This window comes from Thunnus albacares, chromosome 5, assembly GCF_914725855.1.
Source record: "Thunnus albacares chromosome 5, fThuAlb1.1, whole genome shotgun sequence".
NCBI classification, from domain to species: domain Eukaryota; kingdom Metazoa; phylum Chordata; class Actinopteri; order Scombriformes; family Scombridae; genus Thunnus; species Thunnus albacares.
Window position 1 is genome coordinate 25,829,290 of NC_058110.1, and position 22,010 is coordinate 25,851,299.

Here is a 22,010-nt window from a genome sequence, read left to right on the forward strand (position 1 = left end):
GTCAAGCCTATATGTAACTGCGCCATAATGATAGAAGTTTTCAAATCTGTCACACCGACCCCCCCAGTAGCTGACAGAACTGTTTAGGTCGATCCACCTCCTGTAAATCCCTGCGGCCGGAAATTCTGCGTTTAGGACCAGCCTGCAGCAGGCTATTAAGCTGCCACTATCTATAATCAGTGAGGTCTACAAGGGAACAAACTAGTCTCCGGGCTTTCAAATGTAAACAGACATCTGACATTTGATTGGCAGATTGTGCAGACGTAGGTCTACTATTGTTTAAAATGTTTCAAGTGTTTCGTTGTTTGTTTGTTTTTTAGTATATCTGTGCCTAGGACTCCCTGGAAGGAAACCAGTATCCCGCATCCGAGTGAAAATAAAGCAAACTGAGCCTTAAAATCAAAACAAGGCATGCAAAAATTATTCTGTTATTGATGATTATGTAAAACTGGCAACATCATTTTTCTCCAGTTATCAGTAGACCTCTTTGACCATCAGTAGAGGGGTCTCCAGTTATCAGTAGTTGTATGAAACAGATCAGACAGCCATTATCAGTTTTGATCAACAGACTTATCTCTAAAGATATGTTTAAATAAACTTAATAAAGGCCATTAAACAGTTAATTTAGCCTAATTAGGCTATGTACTACCTTGTGTCACCCAGGTACCTAGTGTTAAACAACTTCAGTGGGACGGCTCAAAGACAAACATTTAATATTCACATTGTAATTAGTTTTAATTATGGCTAAAAGATGCAGCCATAACCCACTGAACATTAAGTAATTTCCTTTTAATATAATAACGCGTCATCAGCTTTAAACAAAAGCGTCATGCCAGACCTGCAGCGTCTCTGAGCTGTTTTAAATTCACTGTAAAAAAAAAAAAAAAGAAAAAAAGAAAAAAAGAAAAAAAAAACACGGCTGGTGGTGCCAAGGTGATTGGAGATGTGTTTTTCATCCCGGAGCCTCTCTGTCAGTCACCGCCTCACAGCCAATGATAAGTTCGCCTCGGTCGGACCGACTCGCCGCTTGCTCCTCCAGTCCCTCCTCGTGCTGTCCTCGCCGTGCACGCGCGTGGTACCCACGGTCGTGAGGAGGAGGAGGATGTTGCGCGTGAAGGGGAAATGGCTGCCGAAAACAAGCCGGAAGGTAAGAGAAATATAATGGGATTAATTTACTAGTATGACCGCTGTGTGATTTTAGGAACAGTTGCAACTCTGCGCGGAGATGACACACGCGAGAGGACAAGTGGAGAATTTTTTCGGTTGAAAACGGCTCCGCTATTTTCCTCCGAATAGGCAGCTAAAACGTGGAGACATCACCTAGCCAGCTAATATTAGCTTGCATTCTAGCCAGCTGCTATTCCCATCGTAGCCCACATCTAAAGCACCGCCACGGGGACAAATTGTCAGCGTGGTAAAAGTAACGCGTTTACCGTGCGTTTTGCTCTGGATGCTTATCAAGAGACGTAGCAATTCAAGTTGTTAACAACAAGGCTAAGTTAATGACAACATGTCATTGGCATCGACTAACTTCTTCCCTTATTACCCAGCTTTAAAAAGCGGGTTGGTTGTGGTAGTTTATCTGTCAATACGACTGTCCTCTGCAGCCGCTGTTTGCAGCTTGTTTTGAAGGCATTGCGATAATCATATGGGCATATCTGTTTTAAAATGTACAAGTCTAGTTTTATATTTTTTTTGCCGTCTTGAAAGGGTCGTTCAGTTCCCCCTTGAAGCGCGAGGGTTTTCTTTGGCATTCAGCGAATAGTGTTTGCGAGTCAGAAGTGATGTATTTTTTTTTTTTTTAAGTCAGTGATTATGTTTCCCAAATTCCAATTAGGCTAATAGTACTTGGCCTATATTTGGTTTGAGACACGGACACCACAACGTTGTAATGCCCGCTCCGCTTGTAATGCCCTATCGCGCTGGAAATGAAATGCCATCACACCAGAGGAAACAGGGAGCATGGAGAGTAGGATTTCCAGCAGCCTGCCTGCCCATTACACTACTTTACACATAGGACAAAATGATGACTTTTTTCCTCAGCTTATTTCACACGGCTCACTAACTTAAAATGAAACCCATTAGACTTACTTAGTGGGATATTTTACTGCAAAACATATCCATAAGAGACCTGCTCCTATTCACATAGGCCCATGGAGTATTTGGGTGAGTAATTAAACAATGACTGTATAAAAATAAATACATATATTGTAAAAAATGTTTTCATGGCAGCTTTCCACTTTTAAGAGTATTAGATTCAGACTGGAGTGAGTTACGTACTTACAGTCTCTGTTTCACATTTGACAGGGATGAAATTCTTAAAAACATAGCAACTTAAACTCACATTTTTAAAAACAAATCTGGAAAATATTGGAGCTTGTTAACCTGGCGTTAATCACATTTTCTTGTTTATGTTGATGTTAAGTTGTTTCTTATGGACTAAACTCACTGTGATAACAATAGTTTATAACTTGAGAGGGTTTAGGTTTTTTGATGAGCAGAAATGAGTATAATTATAGGTCATTAAGACAGTATGCTCTTGCATTTTTTCTAAATGTGTGGTGTTTTTTTCATATTTATTGATTTATATTGACCCTCTGGGTGATGCAAAAGAGTCATCCTAGACTTTTAAATTGGCTGCATAATTTGAGAAACAGTGAAAAAAAAAAAAAAAGATTTCTACATAAATCGTTAAGTCCAGCTGTTTCCGAGCTGTTCATAACGTATTGTTGCAGGCTCCGAAATTGAACAGACCTCTGTCAGTGTGTGGTGTCAGTACCCTCAAATGTGGATTCCTCTTGATGTGGAATTACTTTAATGTTTCAAACGAGTGTAAACAAATTACCTCCGTCCATATGAGGGGAAACGATAAAACACTGGGAATTCAGTTGTTTGAATGTCAGTGTGCCAACCACTAAACAGAGTCCCACCAGGGGGTGATGTTGAGCTACAGAAGCACACTTAGTGTATGAAGGATCTGTCTGTGGTCTATGACAAAAAATGAAGACATCTGGTTTTATGATAGTAATGACTTCACTGTGTGTTGTATAGTCCTAATGTATTCATCTAGATAGCAGAACTTAACAAATAGGATCCAGTTGTTAATCGCGATGCCTCTCCAACACAGCAGGCTCTCACTGAAAACCCTGACTTGAAAGTCCCATTGGTGAGCAGGTTTAAGTTATTTTCAGTGTTCCTGTGAGGCCGGTCAGTGGAAAAAAGAGGAGGAGGAGGAGGAGGAGGAGGAGGAGGAGGAGGAGGAGGAGGAAGGGGAACATAGAGAGAGTGAGAGAGCTTCATACCTTCATGTAAATGCAATGTCGCCTCATGCAAACCTGGCCCTTGAAGCTTTTACATAGAGCTCCCATGCTGAATCTTTATTCCTGCATCCAGTTTTTTTTCTTCTTAGTTTTGGCTATTCATTAATATAGAACATGGTTTTTGGACATCCCTGTTACAGTTTTTACATGACGTGTCCCTGGATGTCGGGTAGCTGCTGAGAGAGCTGAACAGTGTTTCCTTAACCTTTTGTCCTTGTGGTATGCAGGCAGTGCTGATCTCTCTTAGTTGTTTGGCAGGTCTTATGATGGCCCATAACAACTGAGGGTTACATCTTGTGTTAAACCCAGGGGCCATGACCCAGTCTCACTCAGTGGTGTAATGTTTACATCCTGGGGTATTTCTCTCCAGCCTAACTGATTGTCAGGGCCCTTGGGGGTGTTTTTTTTTCTTTCTTCACACTCATAAAAAGCACTGTGGGTCCGTTATTTTAAGTACAAAGCCTGGAGGGCACTGAAAAGACAGGCTTGATATGTCTTACACTGAGACTCCTTGGGATAAAACTTCAGCCAATGGTCTTATGAATCTACCAGAGCAGAGACTCGTAAAAATATCTCTGTATAAGAGCCAAAAATTGAGAAAAGAAATTTGTAAACACAACCTACGTTACTAACACTTTGTATGTTGGGACTCACCAGGAAAGGAAACACAGTGTTAAAGTTAAATCTTGAAGTTGAATCTTTGATAGTGTCAGTTTTTTTGTAGACCTAGCATAACAGTGTAGCATATTTACTTTAATTTAAAATCATATAAACGCAAGGCCTAACATACTCACACAGGTGTGATACGTAACCTGCATACAGTATATCTAAGGGTAAAGCAGCTGGAACTTTGGTGACAACAGAAACAATCAGCAAAGGTTGTTTTCTAAAATGTAGTGAATTAAGCCTGTAGTCTCAGCTGAGCAGGAAGTAATATTTCTCTTTTATTTTTCAATCGGGTGCAGATTAAAAAGTTTCATGATGTTATCATTTCACTCAAAGTTCATGGTGAAGCGGCAGCAAAACATCAAGTAAGCACGCAGTCAGCCATTAACTTACAAAAGTGCTTGTGCAGCAATGGTATAAATATTTCTCCGCTGTTTTGTAAAGAAGGATGAATTTAACCTCCTCGTGATGTCGGACGACTTACTCTCCCAGTTTTGTGTTGAATCAGGCGGTACATTTTTTCCAGCCTTTTAATTGAATCAGCGAGGCGTGGATGGATGGGACCCAGGTCCGGTCTGTGGTTGCTGAGACGTATCATTCCTAATGCCTGCCTGTAATAGACCTTTACTGACTGCTTTGCACGGTCTCCACTGATTGATTGTATTGATTTTATCCAGCTTACCACTGATACAATAGGGAGTGTTATTGAACCATATCAAAGTGGGGCAGAGCTACAGTGACCCTTATTACTGGCCATATTTCTTATAGAGACAAAAAACTTCACTGTTTTAAATGACAACAGACAAATTCACTGTGATTTATTGTGATAATTATTATTATTGTTATCATTATTATCGTCTTATTTTGCCCAACAACTCTTGTGTATTTTAAATGTATTTCAATATACTGTCTAGCCTCTGTTGATATTGCTTGCATGGGGAGTTTGCTTAGTTACCACAGACTGGGAGAATGCTTCTTTTCCTCGATTTTCTCTACTTTTCTCTTTGCCTCCTGAAGGACTGAAGAAAATTCGTAATCCGGATCGAATGTACAGATCAGCAGTGTGTTATGCTGGCCATGGTCCACCTAAGAGTATCAGTGATGACACAGAGACGAACAGTAAGAGTCAGTTATTAATACTGCATTGCTGCTCCAAGAGGCCACTAGCTGGCCAATCTATTATTCATTCATCGATTCATTTATTTACTTCTTGATTTCATCTGTCCCCATGCCCCCTCCTTCTTCTATTCTCTTCCAACACAACACCTCCGGCTGCTCTGTTGATTGAAGTGTCTGCTTTACGGGATCATGCTGTCAATAGCTGAAGTGTTGTCGTTAACTAAGAGTGATTGTTTCAGGTTGAGGCCAGGGGATCAGGACCTGAGCAGACCCTCAGAGAGAAAGCTTACACTTTGAGCCATCAATTATGGCCCTCTACTTGCCTTTTCTCTGCTTTTCTTAAACCAGCATTCGATGAGGGGGGGGAAAAACAACCCAGGTTAAAAAATAGATGGCTTTAAAATGTTGCAAAATTAAATTGTGTATGACCAAAATATTTATTAACTGCTGAAAAAATTAATATCCTCTGATATTTTCTTTTACTTCAAATGGATTAATCTGTGCCTCTGCCTCCCTCTCATTACATTTGTGCTCTATGAGAACTGTAGTCTAGGGGCAAAGAACAAAGACAACACAACATCATAGCTGAGGTTTTTATGACTTGTAAAAACCAGCTTCTGTGGGAATTGCTTCAGTGCACTTACAAGTCTGCGCACTAGTGCTATTTTCTGTCACGACCAAAACAAATCAGTCAGAAATATAGGCCAAAGTCTTGTTTTTATTTGTGGGTGATTTTCCTTTCATTCCTCTTTAGAAAATGTGTCTGAATTTTAGCCTCTGTCTTTGCCCATTGAAAAAACTGTCAGCTGTAAAGCAGATTGTTTCTCAGCAGAAAGGAGCCCCTTCATTGTTAATAAATACACCAGTCTCTTCACTGCTGGAAGACTCTGTTGATCTAGACTAGAGACTGGGTAATTAAGTGTGCTCATGTATTGTCATTTCTAAATAGAGAGTCTGAAATCACCCCCAACTCCTTATTAGACTCCTCACTCGATATCTGTCACTGGAAGAGCTCTGCTGCACCAAATCTTCTTGGTATATTTTTAAAAGAGAATGTTTTGAGAGATTTAATGGTGGGGGACTGCCTCCGCAAAATCTATGAAACAGGGGTGTAGACTGTAACGGGGACATTGTTGGTAGACTTTTGCGTTACCCCCTCATGTGTGACAGCTGTGACTGACAATACATTTTGCCGGTCTTGCTATTTTCCCTCATGTTATTGCGTGGTATTACAGTATCCTGTACCCATGTCAGACATCCTGTTTAATGCGTTCAAGCCTGGAGGTTTTTCTGCCTCGCCAGGACACTCTGTGGCAGAATACAGCAGCTCGAACAGGCAGGTAAACCATTGATCTGAGTAATCGTCTGAGTAATTGTGGGAGTAGTTATGATACAGAAAGAGGGGCTTTGTTTGTGTGCATGTGTAAGCAAGAGGGAGAAAGTGAAAGAGCACGAGAGAGAGAGAGAGAGAGAGAGAGAGAGAGGGAGTAGGAGAGAGAGACCTCACCTTTGCTCTCCTTGAGATGGGATTTTTATGGATGGGTGAGCTTGGTGAGGGCAGAGAACACATAAAGAGTCATTTTCAGTTTGTTGCAGGCAGTTAACCATGTGTGCATGTTTGTTGAACTTCCAGTAATAGGCCCAGGCTTTTTTTTCTGCTGTTTGACTTTTTGACAGTCTTCCCTTATTATGCTACATTATGCTATACTATTATAACCACATAGAGCCAGAGTGCGTCTAGGGTATAACCATTGGGGGAATGTAAACAATGTAATTGTGAACAATGAACGCTGCCACAATGCACATGTTGCATCTCGTCTGGTGGTAACACAGCTGTTTATACAATACCAGCCAAAAGTTTGGACACACTTTCTCATCCAAGTGAATGGGAAGATGTGTTCAAACTTTTGACTGGTATTGTATATCGATGTCCAGAAGAATCCAGTATTATTCAGACTCTTTATATCTTTCCCACCGGGAGGAGAAAAAAATACCTTTTGCGTCTCTTACAGCAGCTGTTGTGTGTGTTGCAGGTCAAACACTCATCCTAGATCTTAGAGAAGTCATGTAATGTTCTCTTTGTTGTAGTTTTGTTGTAACATAGCAACGCCATACTGGAGTTGAGTAAGACTTTTTTTGTGCTCGTGGGCGGTTAGTAATTTCACTGTATGTAAGAGCGTTATCGAACAGGCTATAGGCCAAATGATAAAGATAATTGGTTTCCCACTCCTACACTAACACATGGCTATTTTAAGTCTACACACTCCTATCCATGTCCCCATCTAGAGCCATCAGGCTGTGGGGAGACTGGCCCCTGGACTGCTGGCCAATCATTGTTATAACTGCCAGGGAAATTTGACACTGCTTTAATTGTCTTGTGTTGTAGTAAAGCTCAGTTCAGGATCCCCCTACAAGTAGGAGGCTATGGACTTCTCTGTGGCCAAGTACCACAAAAGTCTTCCTTGTAGAAAAAACTTTATGAAATTGATGATGTATAGTGGATATTCAAGTTTTATGATGTTTCAAACCTCTTGAAATGAGTGATTTCTGGACTATCACGTATAACCGAAATGTGACAAAACGAAATATCGTTCAAAGAGATAAAAAAAGATAAATCGTTTTTGTTAAGTTAATCACATGTTAGAGAGCTATTAATATTTAATGAGCCTGGAATTCATGACATTTGGCCACAAAATATTATTGACGTCAGCAAGAATTTTTGGGTCTTATCTGAATCACAGGAAAGTGTCCTAATCTGAAGGCTACAGGGGAAATATCCCATTACTGTAAAGGCCACCGTAATAGCCTCCCGCAGGTTAAACCCCCTCTTTACCTTTCCACCTTCTTTTTTTCACACCTCACAACCAGATTGATCGCTTTTAATTGGCAGCATGTCATTAGCTGACCACTGCACCTTGGCTGCTTCACATTTGACCACATTTTTTTGTCTAGATTTTTTTCATCTTGTAACGTCTTTCACCATGTTAACATTTGGTTTGAACTTTTGGTCCACCCAGATCTGGTCATTACACTTACGGCATGACACATCCGTAGCACTACAGTTGTTTAAATTTAGATACCTGCCTCCATATCTATTGCCATGTCTTGGCATTTCACTTACTTATATTTTTACATCCCTTTTTAAGGAAAGTGCATGCTGTAGAAACTGCATGTAGCTAGCCAGTGGGAATTTTTTTTCTGTGCATGTTGTGGATGAATGCCATTTCTGTTTTCCTCTCTTCTGTCTATTGTGATAGGCCTGTGTGCTTTTGTGTTTCTCGATGTGCATGCGTGGTTTGTACACACACTGAAAGTTGTTCTTTCAAATCCCCTGCTAGTGATGCAAGTAAAACGATTCAAATAATATGTGATGTTATACTGTTTCTGTCCCCCCCTCACAGTGAGCGCTTAAGTGTATGAGTATTATTCTGTCCATATAATACAGGGATTATGTGATCAAAATATCAGTTTCTTCAAAAAAGGGAGCTTTGGAACAAACATTGTTAGTTGCAGGAGGTGAAACAGATGACGATGCATCTCCAGGTGAAACAATGCTGCTTATTCTATCTTTAAAGGGACTCAATGTAGGCAAATAAGCTGAGTTCCCTTTAGTTAAAATATGTTATGAAATATGCAAAAAAACAGGCAGTTGTTGCAGGATGTTAAAGTGATGCATTTGTGACCATAATTAGGCCGCAATTTTGATATGAGACTCTACAATAACAGCCAGAGCACCTTTGCAAAGGATGATATGCTTTTCTTTTGTTTGTTTATTTACATATTGTATCAGTCCCTACAATTGAGATCCTGTTGCTTGGCCAAAGTTTATCTGCAGCAGAAGAAGGAGTATGTTTTTGTTTCTGGTGGCTTGACATTTCTCACCACAGTTGATGAAATATGTCTGCGCTAATCTCATTTGGCTAACCAGGCTAATTTTGGAGCTAAACTCTTAGGGGCATTTTTGGTCCTGCCCAGTGGATGGCTGTCATCCAACCTAATGATAATAGACATTGCCATAGGCCTAATTCAGCTTCACAGCCCTTCTTACTGGACAGAGATTAAAGCCAAATGTTTATCCACAGGACTGTTTGTTCTTTTTTGATTCGCCTCCTACGTGTTTCAGGTAAAGCTACAAAAGAGCAGATACTGTTACACTGCCCTTCACATCCTTAAGCCATATTAGCCACTGAACTGTTGTGGAAAATGTTTGCATTCAAACTGTTACTTTAGATATGCACCGCCAGCAGCGATTTGTTGAATGATCTATAGCCAAAACATTAGCTTGCAATTTCTCCACAATGTGGGCACAGATTAAAAAGAAAAACTGTCACTCCCAGAGCGCTCTGAGACAGAGACGGAAGAGAGAGGGTTTTGCGTTCAGGGCTCGGATATTGATTAAAGATTTGTTTTTGTCAGCCTTTCCAGTCTCATGACCCTCGCTCTCGTCTCTAGGGTGGGGCTGGAGCAAGCTAGCATGACAGATACCCTTAAATTCGGCCCAAGTGTTTGCTTAGAAGCCAGGATCAGTGATAATCCAAACATCAGCACACAGAAATATATATATTTATACCCATTTGACAGAGAGTGATGTGAATTATGAAGGGGCATGCACAGGCTGCCACTGTTCGGCACACAAATGGCCAGTGATGGCAACATGAAAGCTGTAGACCTGTAGCCTCTGTTCAACAGAGCCCCTCTCCCTGTTTAGCCTTTTGTACGTGAGCTCGCTCATCAAGACTTAGAATGTAATTGGCTCCAGTGTGCCAGCTCAGCTCAGCACATCCTCTCATGTAACAAGCTCGGGTATCAGCCTGTCTTGCACTTTAGTGTTTTACAACCAAATAGTAGTTTTCTGTGTATCCCTTTCTTGGCTAATGTACAAGCAGTCATTAAGCCTGCTGTTTAGAATCCAAAATAAATATTAAACCTTACAGGAGAGTTCACAGGAAATGCAAGAAGTAGAGTGCGCCTTTCAAGCTTTGATCAGCTTCTGGTAAAGGAAAAAAAAAGCTACATTTACATTTTCAAAGCCAGATTTTTGTGGGTAATTTGTTGTTCATGCATTGATCAAATCAGACAATTTGATTAGGAAGAGCTCTTCTATATTCTGTAAACCTATTCCAAATCTGGCATCCAAGCTATTCCCCTGTGGGTTGTTTTCAGCTGATGCACAGTCTACAGTATATGTGCATTTTCATGCCACAGTGGACAAATCTTTAATTAGTAAGCAGTACTTTGTTGGAACGCTCACAGTTCTTCCTTTACATCTGTGGAAATGCCTGGTGGAGGGAACAGTAGACATATAGCTGTTGAAGTATTACTGGTGTAGATAAATAGCAGCTGAAAGAACGAAACAGTCGAGAGTTCAGAAAAGAAACCTCAGCACTCAACAGTTATGTTGAGTTCACTTTTGTATGCTTTGAGAGCCTCGTAAGAAACGTTCTAGTGTAAAAACAAGGCCCCTCTCAAGTTAGACAAGGACTCCCAGATTAGAGGCCAACACTGAACATCTGAAAAATAAGTGCCACATCTAAAACACATGCTTTATTTAACAGCACAAAGCACAGTGTGCTATTTAAAATATAACAGTAGCTAGCCTGTTCTTCAAGGAAATACAGTCATCTGTATCTGAGATAAAACCTTGAGCAGTAGCCCTCTGTATAATCTGATCTATATGTACAATAGGCTTTTTTAAAGGCAATTACTATAAAAAGACCATGTCTATAATAGTTTACAGACAGAGAACGTTCTACTTCACCATCATGACTTTTTTCCTCTATATAGTTTAGTGTTAATTTAGCTGCAAAAGCATCCACACAGTACTGAATAAATGTCAAATAAATGCAGCACTGAGTGGTTTGTCCATTACGGTGGTGATGCTGCAAACAACAGGACAACATTTCAGAATATTTGGCTTCATTTGGATATTGTAAAATGACATAGCACTGGTATTTTGTTAAATAAATAATACATATTTTATGGCTTAAATCAGTAGTATATTACATTTAATTTTGCTTGAGGACTCGTTCCAGTCAGTGACTGTCTGAAATCCATGATCCATAGACATCAACAGACACTTGGCTTGTTCCCTGATGATGCTCTGCCAGGTCTTTACTGTAGCAGTATTCATTTCTTGCTTGTTTTGGGGGCTTTTCGCCTCCAGTCTGGTCTTAAGCAAGTGTAACAAATGCTCGCTTGGGATCAGGTCAGGTGACAGACTTGGCCAGTCAAAAATATTCCACAGTTTGGTAATTAAAAACTCCCTGGTTTCCTTGTCTGGATGTTTAGGATTACTACCCTGCTACTTTGTCTTATAAGTGTGGGACTATGGAAAGAAAGGGCTGTCACTATTGGCCCAAAAACGTGAACACCATCAAACCCTCTTCAAGCCGAAAGTCAGCACTTTAACCCCATACAGTACCTGCTGTTTCATTTCAAATCCAATGTGCTTGAAAAATTATTCTGAATGCACTGTATGTCTGATTGGAATGGATCTAATCTATAAATTAGATTTGATAGATCTAATCTGTAAATTAGATTTTTAGATATGTGCTACAGCAAAACAGAGCTTTGAATGTGGGAGGGCCTTGCCTTTAATTAGCCTGCAAATATTAGTTTAGCAGCTAATAAAACAGGGTGGAAATGCCTTTTGTAGAAGTTCTTCTATGCAAAATATAAGAAGTGAACCAATTAAACATTTTAGTGTGTAAAAATAAATAAATAAATACAACGTTTAAATGCAACTTTACAACATAACATCACCCACAATGTAGAGATTATTATTTTGTGCTCGCTGTAAAAAATAACATCTAACTATTGGGCTCTTATGAGAACGTCTTCATAACAGTGTTGTGTCTTTTCACATTCAGTATGTTTATACACACATTAGTAATCTGATCATTCCCCCAGTTTCAGCAGTAACCTGATTTCAGAAGCGACCATGTAAGGTTAAAGGATCAAGGGAAACCCAGTTAACACCTTGTTAGTCCTACAGGGTTTACATAGGTTGCTTTAATGCTTAGGGGGATTGTTAGCTGACAAATACAAGATTGGCATTTCAAAGTGAAATGCAGTTACGTTGCAGTTGTGTCATCTTCTCATGTGCACAGAATACTGAACTGAGATGCGTTTTGCATAATTCAGAGGTCTGTGGCAGAGAGAGCTGTAGACCCAACAATACCTTGCACAAAAACATGTTGTGCAATGACCGATTTAATTATGAGACCACAATTTTATTGCATTTGTCAAGATCCTCTATGCTGAATGTTCTCAATCCAAGTGTTTATGCCTGCTGGCAGATTGAGCAGACATATCCTCCTACGGTAGATTTCTATCTCGACTCCCCCGGTGAGAAAATCCTCAACATACTTGAGACATATTCCAATCCTGCTCTATCTCGTGTTGATGGTGGCATAGGAGGGTGTGCCAGAGGGCAGCACTGAATCCCGAATAATCTGTGGAGAGACAGGCTCGCCATATGTATCTGCTGCTACTGCTGTCTGTCGGTTGCAAAGAGCAAATCTTCCGAGCACATTTTGTACGATGGGAGATGGCCAAGACTTTGTTCTGGCCTATGCTGCATCTGAGTGTGGATCCCGTGTGAATTTCTATTTGGGATTCAATATTGAAGGCCGTTCCCCTTCTGGACCCTTTTAGTGAAAGACAACAAATATGTGGCACTGCAGTAAAGCTACACTACAGCTTCATGCTTGTTTTAAGTTTGCTGCTGTACAATAATAAGGGTACACACAAATACAACTTCCTTTTTCCTTTGGTACCTCTCTGATCATTCAGTTGCAGCATGTTTTCCAGTTCTGACAGTGAAACTGCTCTGGTAGTACCAAGAAGCAGATGCTGTATGTGATTCTTAATTGGGCGAAGCAAATGATTACAGATACCTGTGTAGCTCATATAAAACACAGTCTTATGCAGAATTATAGGTACAGATGGATTTGGCAAATACTACAGATCTACAGACCTAGTCTTTCATTCCTTTGGGAGCGATAATGTTCCACCTTATGCGTTACACTCAGAGGCTCCAAGCCAGCGCCATCTCTGTGGACCAACTGTGTTCATCCCCATTGAATTTTCCATATGGAGGTTTCTGGGCAGTAGCACTGTGTTCTTGCTGTGATGTAAAGCAAGTTACATGCGCTCTTGTTATATCCCCATAACCAAGTGCACCACTGGATTATTTGTTTTGGTTTTTAAAGTGGTATTTTCTTTGGTTGAACTTTTTCTCTTTTTTTTTTTTTTTTTTTTTTTTTTTTACAGTCAACCACTGATATCAGCTACTCCAGGGATCCATAGTCAGCACTCATATTCAAGCTTTTTTTCTGTTTCTCCCTTTACTTTACTTTTTTCCTAGTATCCTAACCAACAGTCTTATACAGTTTATATGAAAGAATGCAGCTTGATGAGATTTATTTTCCAGTTGTAATTTATTTTCAGGCTGAATTGAATTACAAATAAATGCAGCTTTTTGACTTAACATCAATCTTCTGGTGGAATAAGAAGTGAGATCTTTTACTTAAGTAACAGTTGCAATACCACAATGAAAAAAACACCACATTACAAGTTAGAAGTTAGAAGTTGTGCATTCAAAAGTAAATGTACATAAGTATTGACAGCAAACTGTGCTTTGACTTTAGAGTAGTGTACTTTTTACTGTATTTTACACTACTCTGTTCCCCTAATCGCACATGCATGTAGTGTTATAGTATTATATAATGTTTCCTTCTTTTGTTATTGCATGTGTTTACATGGTTTTATGTCTTAGTTGCATGCATAAAAGGTTTTTTTATCTGCCTTTTGCACAGTCTCGTAGGAGCCACAAGACACTTTTCATTGTAGGTGTTCTCTGGATTAAAGTCAAGTCATCAAAAGTAAAAGTACCCATTATGCAAAATGGCCCCCTTTAGAGTTGTATTCATCATATACAGTATATATTGGTGGAATATTAATACCTAATTGATGTATACATGTAAACATCATTTTTATGTTGGCATGGTAGAACTAATTTTAACTTGTGCTATCGGGTAGTTTCATCTATAACAATACATATTATTTTATAAACTGATCATATGTTTTACATATAAAATATTTATATGAAAAGTAGCTGGTAGTTATAGCTGTGAGTAGCACAAAATGGAAATACATAAAAAACAACATAAGTAAAAGTACTTCAATGTAGTAGATGTACTGAGTTACATTTCACCACACACATTAAAACTAAATAATAGATTCGTTTGCACATTCAGGAACATTGCCTGGATTAAGTGTAACTCTGCATCCAGGTTTTGCAGTGTTGCAGTTTGTTAATGTATTAGAAGTCTGATATATACAAAAGATTAGGTGAACACAGTCTGTTTGAATGAGGGAGAAGAATAACTGAAACTTTTTTTGGCAGCCTACAGAGACAAGGGAAGCAGATATTAGTTTGCTGTTTGTGAATGATACAGATGCTAAAATATTTCCTTGTAATGAACTATACACCTTTTTCACCTGAGTTTGTTTTTGACTTGCACTTTAGCATTATCTCCAGCTTTTAATAGTTTAAAAAGGTGATTAACAATCCCTTCATTGTTAATGATTAGATCCTTGCTTGTAATATCTTCTTTTTGTATGTAAATCACTAAAATTATTGACACATACATTAAGTCTACATCTCATGTAGACTTACGTGTCTACATGTGATGATCACAACACGACCATAATAGGATTTTTCATGATATAATAAATTCAACACGTTTTTGTCTCCTCAAACACTCTTTGTCCTCTTTGTTCACACTTAAGCCATCTGCATATTTGAGCAGGAAGAAAGCAATGGAATGAAATGAGCATTTGAATGCATCCATGCATGCGGGGGTCTTTAAACTATACTGTTTTATAATGCTTGTGAACTGATTGTAAAATGTAAATTATAGATTGAACGGCATACATTATGATGTAAGCGTTGGGCCTGGTAATTGTAATTATTTCCCTGAATAATATACCACATTCTGGCATGCAGCACACAGATTCCCATACTAAATCCCCATACACTATAAAATCACTCAAGGGTGTTTATTGTGTCTAAATAATGAATAGACACAGCCTTTACAAGTTGACAGTGAAAAATTTCTGGTGAACTCCCCTGATAGAATGCATTTCACAGTAAAATAATATAGCCAAGCACAAAATAAAATGTATGCAAATATACGCTATTCTTAAATTAATTTCCTAATTCAGTTGGGGATAGTTATTTTACAGTCAGCGTTTTGCTGCAGAGAGACTGATAGACTGATAAAGAGGCAGACGAGCAAGTCAATAAGGTATGAAGGCCGCGATAAATACATGTTTTGTCTTGCTCTCGTTGTAGATGAACATGGACATTTGAAAATATACCTGCCCAAGAAGCTGCTTGAATGTCTACCAAAATGCACCTCGCTGCCAAAGGAGAGACACCGGTGGAACACTAATGAGGTAAGGCCACCGCTCCTTATTGTACGACTTTATACTCAATCCATCTCTTTACAAAAGTGCCCATCCATAAGACACGCCGTTCTTTCAGGGCCTTTTCAGGCAGATTTGTAAGCCACGTCAACTGTCTTCAAAATGACATCTCCCCATGAGGCCCTCCAGTCCACCAAAGATATCACCATTGAAATGAACTTGTTTCTTTTTACTGTTCACATGTAACAGTGATTTACATCTAATAAGTTAATTCTCTGTCGTGCTCTCTTCAGATACCACTTATTGGACAATTTAGCATGTTTGTTTTAATTGTATGAAATGATTTTTTCTTTCTTTATTTATATTTTTATTATATCTAATATTGCATTTAAAGTGCAACTTCAGAAACATTTCGGAGCGCATCACCTTTGCAATAATTTGAAGTGAAATAATTTTAAAGTTAATTGTTTTAATATTGACCCCAAGCTTCAACTGATTTTTTTTTTTAAAGCTGCATCAGAAAGTCCCATTCTCAAATAGAGAATTAAATGCCACTGGGCTCCCCATGAATAGCCTGATTGCGATCTGGTATGTATTCTGGTCCAATTTAAGAATAAACCACCAAAACAGGCAAAACATTCTCTCCCTCTATCCTCATGTTTAAACAAAGACAGTTGCAAAATGTCTATCTCATCTTGTATTCTATGTTTACTATGGATTTTTCCAGTGTTCATTTTGCAAGGAAACCTTTTTTGGCATAAATCAAAGGTTAATGCCAATTGCAATGTTGAATCTTATTCACAAAACTTCACTCCTGCTGTATTTAGCGAGCATTATGAAGGGCTCTCGATGTAAACGTAAATACTGTTTAACATTGGCGCCGTGAAGGCTCAAGGTGTCTGGCATTTCATATTTGCATCACATTAGGGAAGATAACACACCACTTTACATTTTCTCTCTTGGAAATCAAAGCTAAAAGGCTTTGCTTTTTTAAGAAGATGTCACAGATGCCCTTTGCTGTGTTTTTTCTTTTTCTTTACCTAAAGGAGAGACATTTTGAATTATTTTTTGAGCACATAATCGTTTACTTAAAGGAAATTGTGTCGTGTCTGATGCTTTAGTTGTTGTCTAAAACATAATCTTCTACAGGCATGTGGTAGACACAAAATTTCACCTGCAATTTTGTCTAATTTTCTAAATGCACAATAAGAAAATGTTTTTTTCTTTCCATATAGTCATATGTAGACTAAAATCACTAGCATTCACCAGCATCAACAAAGCATCAAATGTAAAATAGGAAAAACGAACAAGTAAAATCTACAGAAGGAATTACAGCTGTCATTTTCAACGATCTTCATGATCCATTATGCATATAGTAATTGATTCGCTCTTGCTTAATTTCACGGCATGGACCAACATATGCACAAGTGTTGCGTAAACATGTTATACTGCATTTCCCTAACATGATGTTGCTTCATTTGCCTCAGAACTCATTTGCCAACCTGGCCCTTTTCTCAGAGGACAGTTTGATGAATTTATCACTTTCATCTCTGCTATTGATAGATGAAAAACCGGTTCTTCTTTTCATAGAATAACTGGTAGTAATTACATCCAAATGCACCCCATGACAAATCTTAAAGCCAATATGCAAAAATCAACCATCCATGCTTCTGATTAACAAATTGTGACCATATAAATATAGTCATCTGCAGTGATGAAAGTTAATTGACTGAAAAACAACCAGATGATAACGCACCAGACACGATCGTTTTTAAGGAACAGGATATTCAAAAAGACAATCTGTCATTGACATACAGTTTTTACTCCGACATTGTACTGTATGTATATTTGGGAAAATATGTGAAAAGACTAATTCATCCCTGGTAAAGACAGGGATCTGTAGAAGTAGACTGGTAATTAATACAGCAAGGAATACACATAGTTTCTCCTACCTTACATCACTAGCAGTCCCCATCCAAGTTTGCATCTGTCATATTTTTACTCACTAGACTTGCCCTGGTTATGAAAAAAATGTAAAACGCTTGTGTGTTTCTAATTGGCTGATGTTGTAACTTGTTTGCCCTGTCTGACCTGCATTGTGCTGCTAGCAGTCTAAATTAATTAACACGGCTTTGAAATTGATCTCAAAATGTAAGTCTAAGCATTTGCTGGGGATAAATGCTGTCAGCTAGAGTTGTTAGCTTGTCTTGTCATTTATTACCAAATTAAATCACAACCGACGTATTTCAGGAAAAAGCACCATGCTGTGTTACTGGGCTGCAGATTTTTGGTGGACTGATAGGATATTGGAAAAAATACAATTCCAGCGGTGGTGTGGTATGCATGCCAATAGTGTTTTCCAGGACTGAAGAGAGCAAGGCAACCTTTCCCTAAAATCAAGGGCATTTCTTTTTTTGTGCAGACCATGCAAATCAGAGTGTTTGTGCCTCATTGGTGGCAGACAGGCAGGAAGGGAGGGATCAGAGAGGCTCTTGTCGGTGCAATTGTGTGACTCTTAGTGAAAGTGACACCTCATCAATTCTATGCATATTTCCGGCACTAGCTCAGCATACTTAAAGGGTACCTATTATGCTCATTTCCAGCTCTATATTTTTATTCTGGGACTCCACTAGAGTAGCTTTGCATGATTCACAGTTAAAAAACATCCTTATTTATCTTATAATGGTCCTTTATGCCCCTTAGTTCATTTGTGCCCCTTTTAAGGCCGTGTCTTTAAGGCCTCCCTCCCAATGAGCTCACACTGTTTTGATTGGTTAGCTTCCAGAAGCTACATCACAGCTGACTTCTGGCCGCTCTGGAAGCTACGTAAACAAACCATGAAAATAACTATAGTAGTAGGATTTCACTTATTTTTCTCGTTTTTTACTCGAAAGGTCAACTTCTCAAATACATCTGTACATGTTTGAGCAAGAATCTGATCCGAGATATGCGATTAAACAATGCAAAAACCTAAGCAACTACCTTAGCAAGTAAGGCTACGGAACGGACAACCGTTTATGGGCATGCACGACGATCTGACGCCACCTCGTCAGCAAGATAGAGAAAAATGTTGCAAATGAAGTGTTCGTAGCAGGCTGAAGCCTGGGCTTTTGAATTGCAGGGAGCATTTCTACATACGTTAACCTTAAGATTGGAAGTTTGATCATGTTTAACATAGATATCTGACGTCATAACAGTATATAAATAACAGAAGACCACAAAAAGCATAATAGGTCCCCTTTAATACACTAATTTCCCACTTTTTTGCATTTAAGGAATCTCAGTTGTCTAGACAGTTAAAGCTGCTATTACACATTTGAGCAATGAGAATTGGTTGTGTGTATGTAATTATTCTTCTTCCATAGCAATAATTAGCCCACAAAGTTTGTCCACTTTATATTTGAAAATTGTTGTTGTTGGTATGATTGGCTTTCAGACAACAAAACAATTACAAAAATAAGCAAATGAATAAGTTAACACATGACTCCTCTCTTGGCACAGTGTTTTGGACGAGATACAAGGCAGCTTACAATCACAAAAAAATGAAAACAAAAACTATTTTGTTTTTTAACAAACTCACTGACACAACTATCTCTCTTTTTTGGAGATGAGTTCATGTATCTATTCATTATTTGTGCACATTCACAGATACAGAGAACCTCCAAGAAGGCATTTTTGCACACCTGACTGCGTACTTGACAGTTGCACGTACTGTATAATGTAACTGATATGAGGGAATATTCATAAATTATCTATTTTTTCCTCTCTCTGGCAGCTCACCTCTTGCAGTTGTACATTATTTGCGCCTTGTTCAAATCTGGGATGATTCTGTTTCAGTTTCATTCATGAAGAGGTACACACTTCATTTTACTGTTGGTGGAAATGATTGAGGATACAACTTGCTGCTTGGAAACTTTAATCTGGAAGGAGGATGAGTGGGGGGCTGTGGTGTTGCTGGTGAGGTGAAGTGAAGCTAATGCAGAACTATTAATTTTTATCTCATTCTCATGATTCCCCTGTGTAGTTTCATGAGAGGAAGGTGTGCAGGAATACATTTCAAGCATTTACTGGAAAATTAGATAAACCAATCGAATCAAAATTCAAGGGAGGGTATGGGAGTTTAGAAGGTTGAATGGAACTCTCGTCATTGAATCATGAGCAGCGTGCAAGGTACGGATATGCTATCAGCCTTCAAATTATCAATGGGAGAGAAGTACCTGGCAGTGCTTGAGAATTTACTTAGCAGCTGTAGCAGAGAAAAACAAGGTATTATTGAAAGAAATACAAAAGGAGGTCATGATTGGAATAGCTTCTATTGTAGTAGAAATCAGTGATATCGCTGTGAGATGATACACCACTTCATAGTGAGTAGGTTTGCACAGGAAAATGGAAATACTTCCAGGAGTCTATGTTTACCTTGCTCTTTCAGCCATTGATGTCCCCATGTCGCTCAGGTGAAACACATGGGAACAAATCCTCACAGAATTTCCCTTAGGTCTGCAGCCAACTGCTATTGTCTGCTCAGTGCTCTGGCACGATGACCTCTATTTTGCTAGACATTTCGGTTGAGATTAGAATCTTTTTAAAGAAGGACATCTCACACAGGAAGGGCTTTAGGCTTATATCCCTTTCAAGATCAAACAGAGTCAGCCTGATGTTTGGTTACGCTGGCATGAAGGTTGCAGGACTTCAGAGATGCTCTGGAGAATTGCGATTTTGCCAGTGCTATTTTCAAGATAGACTTCTTGCTTTTTGGTTCATTTTAGAGCTCTGATTCAGGCTATGTATTATTATAGGATTCAAACCAAGTGTATCATCAATTGGAAACTACAAATCAAAGGACCTGACTTTATTTAGGCCAGACTTTTCTCCTATTAAGGTTGAGTTTGCCCCTTAACTATTTACTTCTGTAGCAGCTTTGCTTTTTTTACCAAGTTTGAATGACAGTGTTTATGACTTGCTGCTGGAGTCCTGAGGACAAGAACAAGCAATATTTTCCCAACATGTTAGATTAGACTCCTTAGTGTTAGCCTCCTTGTAGACATAAACCATGCTGATTTTTAACAAGTGGCTCAAGTTGTGTGACATTATAAGGCATTGACAAACAGAGAAAAAAATTGGCAATTTTGGAGAAGTGACTATATTCCAAGTCACTCAGTCTTAAAAAGCAGAGGCAGAGGAGTACAGCATGAAGCCTTGGTTGAGGGAGGACACTGGGCCTAAGCTGGTGTGACACCCTCAGCCTTTAATGAACGGCACAACGCTCTGAGTACTGTGAGCTCCCACTCAGCTTAGAGGGAACTGCTTCTGAACTGGTGCTGAACCAAAACAGACAAGAGAGCATCAGCTCAGGCCTCCACCGGCCTGCTACACATTTAATGCCCCTGTCGTCAGGAATAATCCTCTCTGCCTCACGCCACCGCCAGCAGCAGCACAGCATGGTGCCTACATGCAATATGCCGCCGCTCAGGACAGAGCAGGAGCACCAGTAGAAACACTTAGTGGACTCACCAGGCAGCGGTCGTAACAGCCGAGGAAACAGTGATCAAAAACCACAACAAATTAAATTAAAGGCGAGATCGGATAAACCTGAGAGACTGTCAGTAACAGTGTAAGATAGGTGCTATAATGACGAGCACAATTGGCTGCAGTGCGGTGTAATCATTCACTCCTTATCTCTGACTGTTAACCTGCTCCATGTCACTGTGTTATCTTGGATCCTGCTGTTATGATTTCACACAACAATACACTTGGGGAGGGGTGAATAAATATTTTTTTTATTTATTCATCTGTTCTTTGAAAACAGTAATGACTTTTTTTTTCAGTACACTTGCTAATTCCAGTTTACTGTGGCATCTCTCATGAGTTTGAACGTAAAGGGCCGACCGTCCAGTTTTACACTTTTCTCAGTCCAGCAGTAAATTAGGTGTGTTTAGTGTATGCACGGAGAGCAAAGCTTCACTTCTGACTTTGTTTACTGTGATGTGTGTAGGCTGGTCAACTGAAATTTGCAATTTTTGCACATTATTATTAAAGTTATTTTTAACTTTGAGTTTCACTATGAATGAAAAGTGCGGTTCCAATTAAATGCATCATTCTCATTATTATTATTAATATTAATAATACAGTGTCACCTGCAACTGATCAAAACAGTAAAAACACCCTAAAAATGTTCTTTTTAGTCTGCAATTTTATGACTTTTCCCAAAGTGACCCAGAATATACAAAAATGGAAATATTTTCAATTTTTTAAAATTTTTGTGCAGCTGATTACACATTTATGTACAAAGAGGGTGTTCCAGGTTAAATTTGACGCATATTTATTCAAAAATTACCATTTAAAAATATCGTTGCATTGTTCACATTCAGTAAAATTCATTGAATCTCCTGTTTTAGGTAACAGAAGACCATAATATAGTGAGATTGTGAGAGTTTTTTCTCCATAACCAAATAATGTAAAACCTAAAGAATA

The 22,010-nt window shown here is 38.9% G+C and overlaps 1 protein-coding gene across 4 annotated transcripts in view; it reads left to right on the plus strand.

Moving 5' to 3' along the window:
* Positions 1–854: 854 nt before the first annotated feature.
* The window catches only part of LOC122982445 (calmodulin-binding transcription activator 1), a 51,561-nt gene continuing 30,405 nt past the window's right edge, over positions 855–22,010 (plus strand). Inside the window, exons 1-4 of one of the 4 annotated variants that reach the window (XM_044351735.1) lie at positions 855–1,147; positions 5,004–5,105; positions 15,466–15,569; positions 15,658–15,842. In XM_044351735.1, coding sequence (XP_044207670.1) covers positions 1,123–1,147; positions 5,004–5,105; positions 15,466–15,569; positions 15,658–15,705 — 279 coding nt within the window. In that variant the 5' untranslated portion in view covers positions 855–1,122 and the 3' untranslated portion in view covers positions 15,706–15,842. Of the gene's footprint in view, positions 1,148–5,003; positions 5,106–15,465; positions 15,570–15,657; positions 15,843–22,010 lie in introns of those variants that run through there. The other 3 variants (XM_044351737.1, XM_044351736.1, XM_044351734.1) reach the window with 3 other exon arrangements.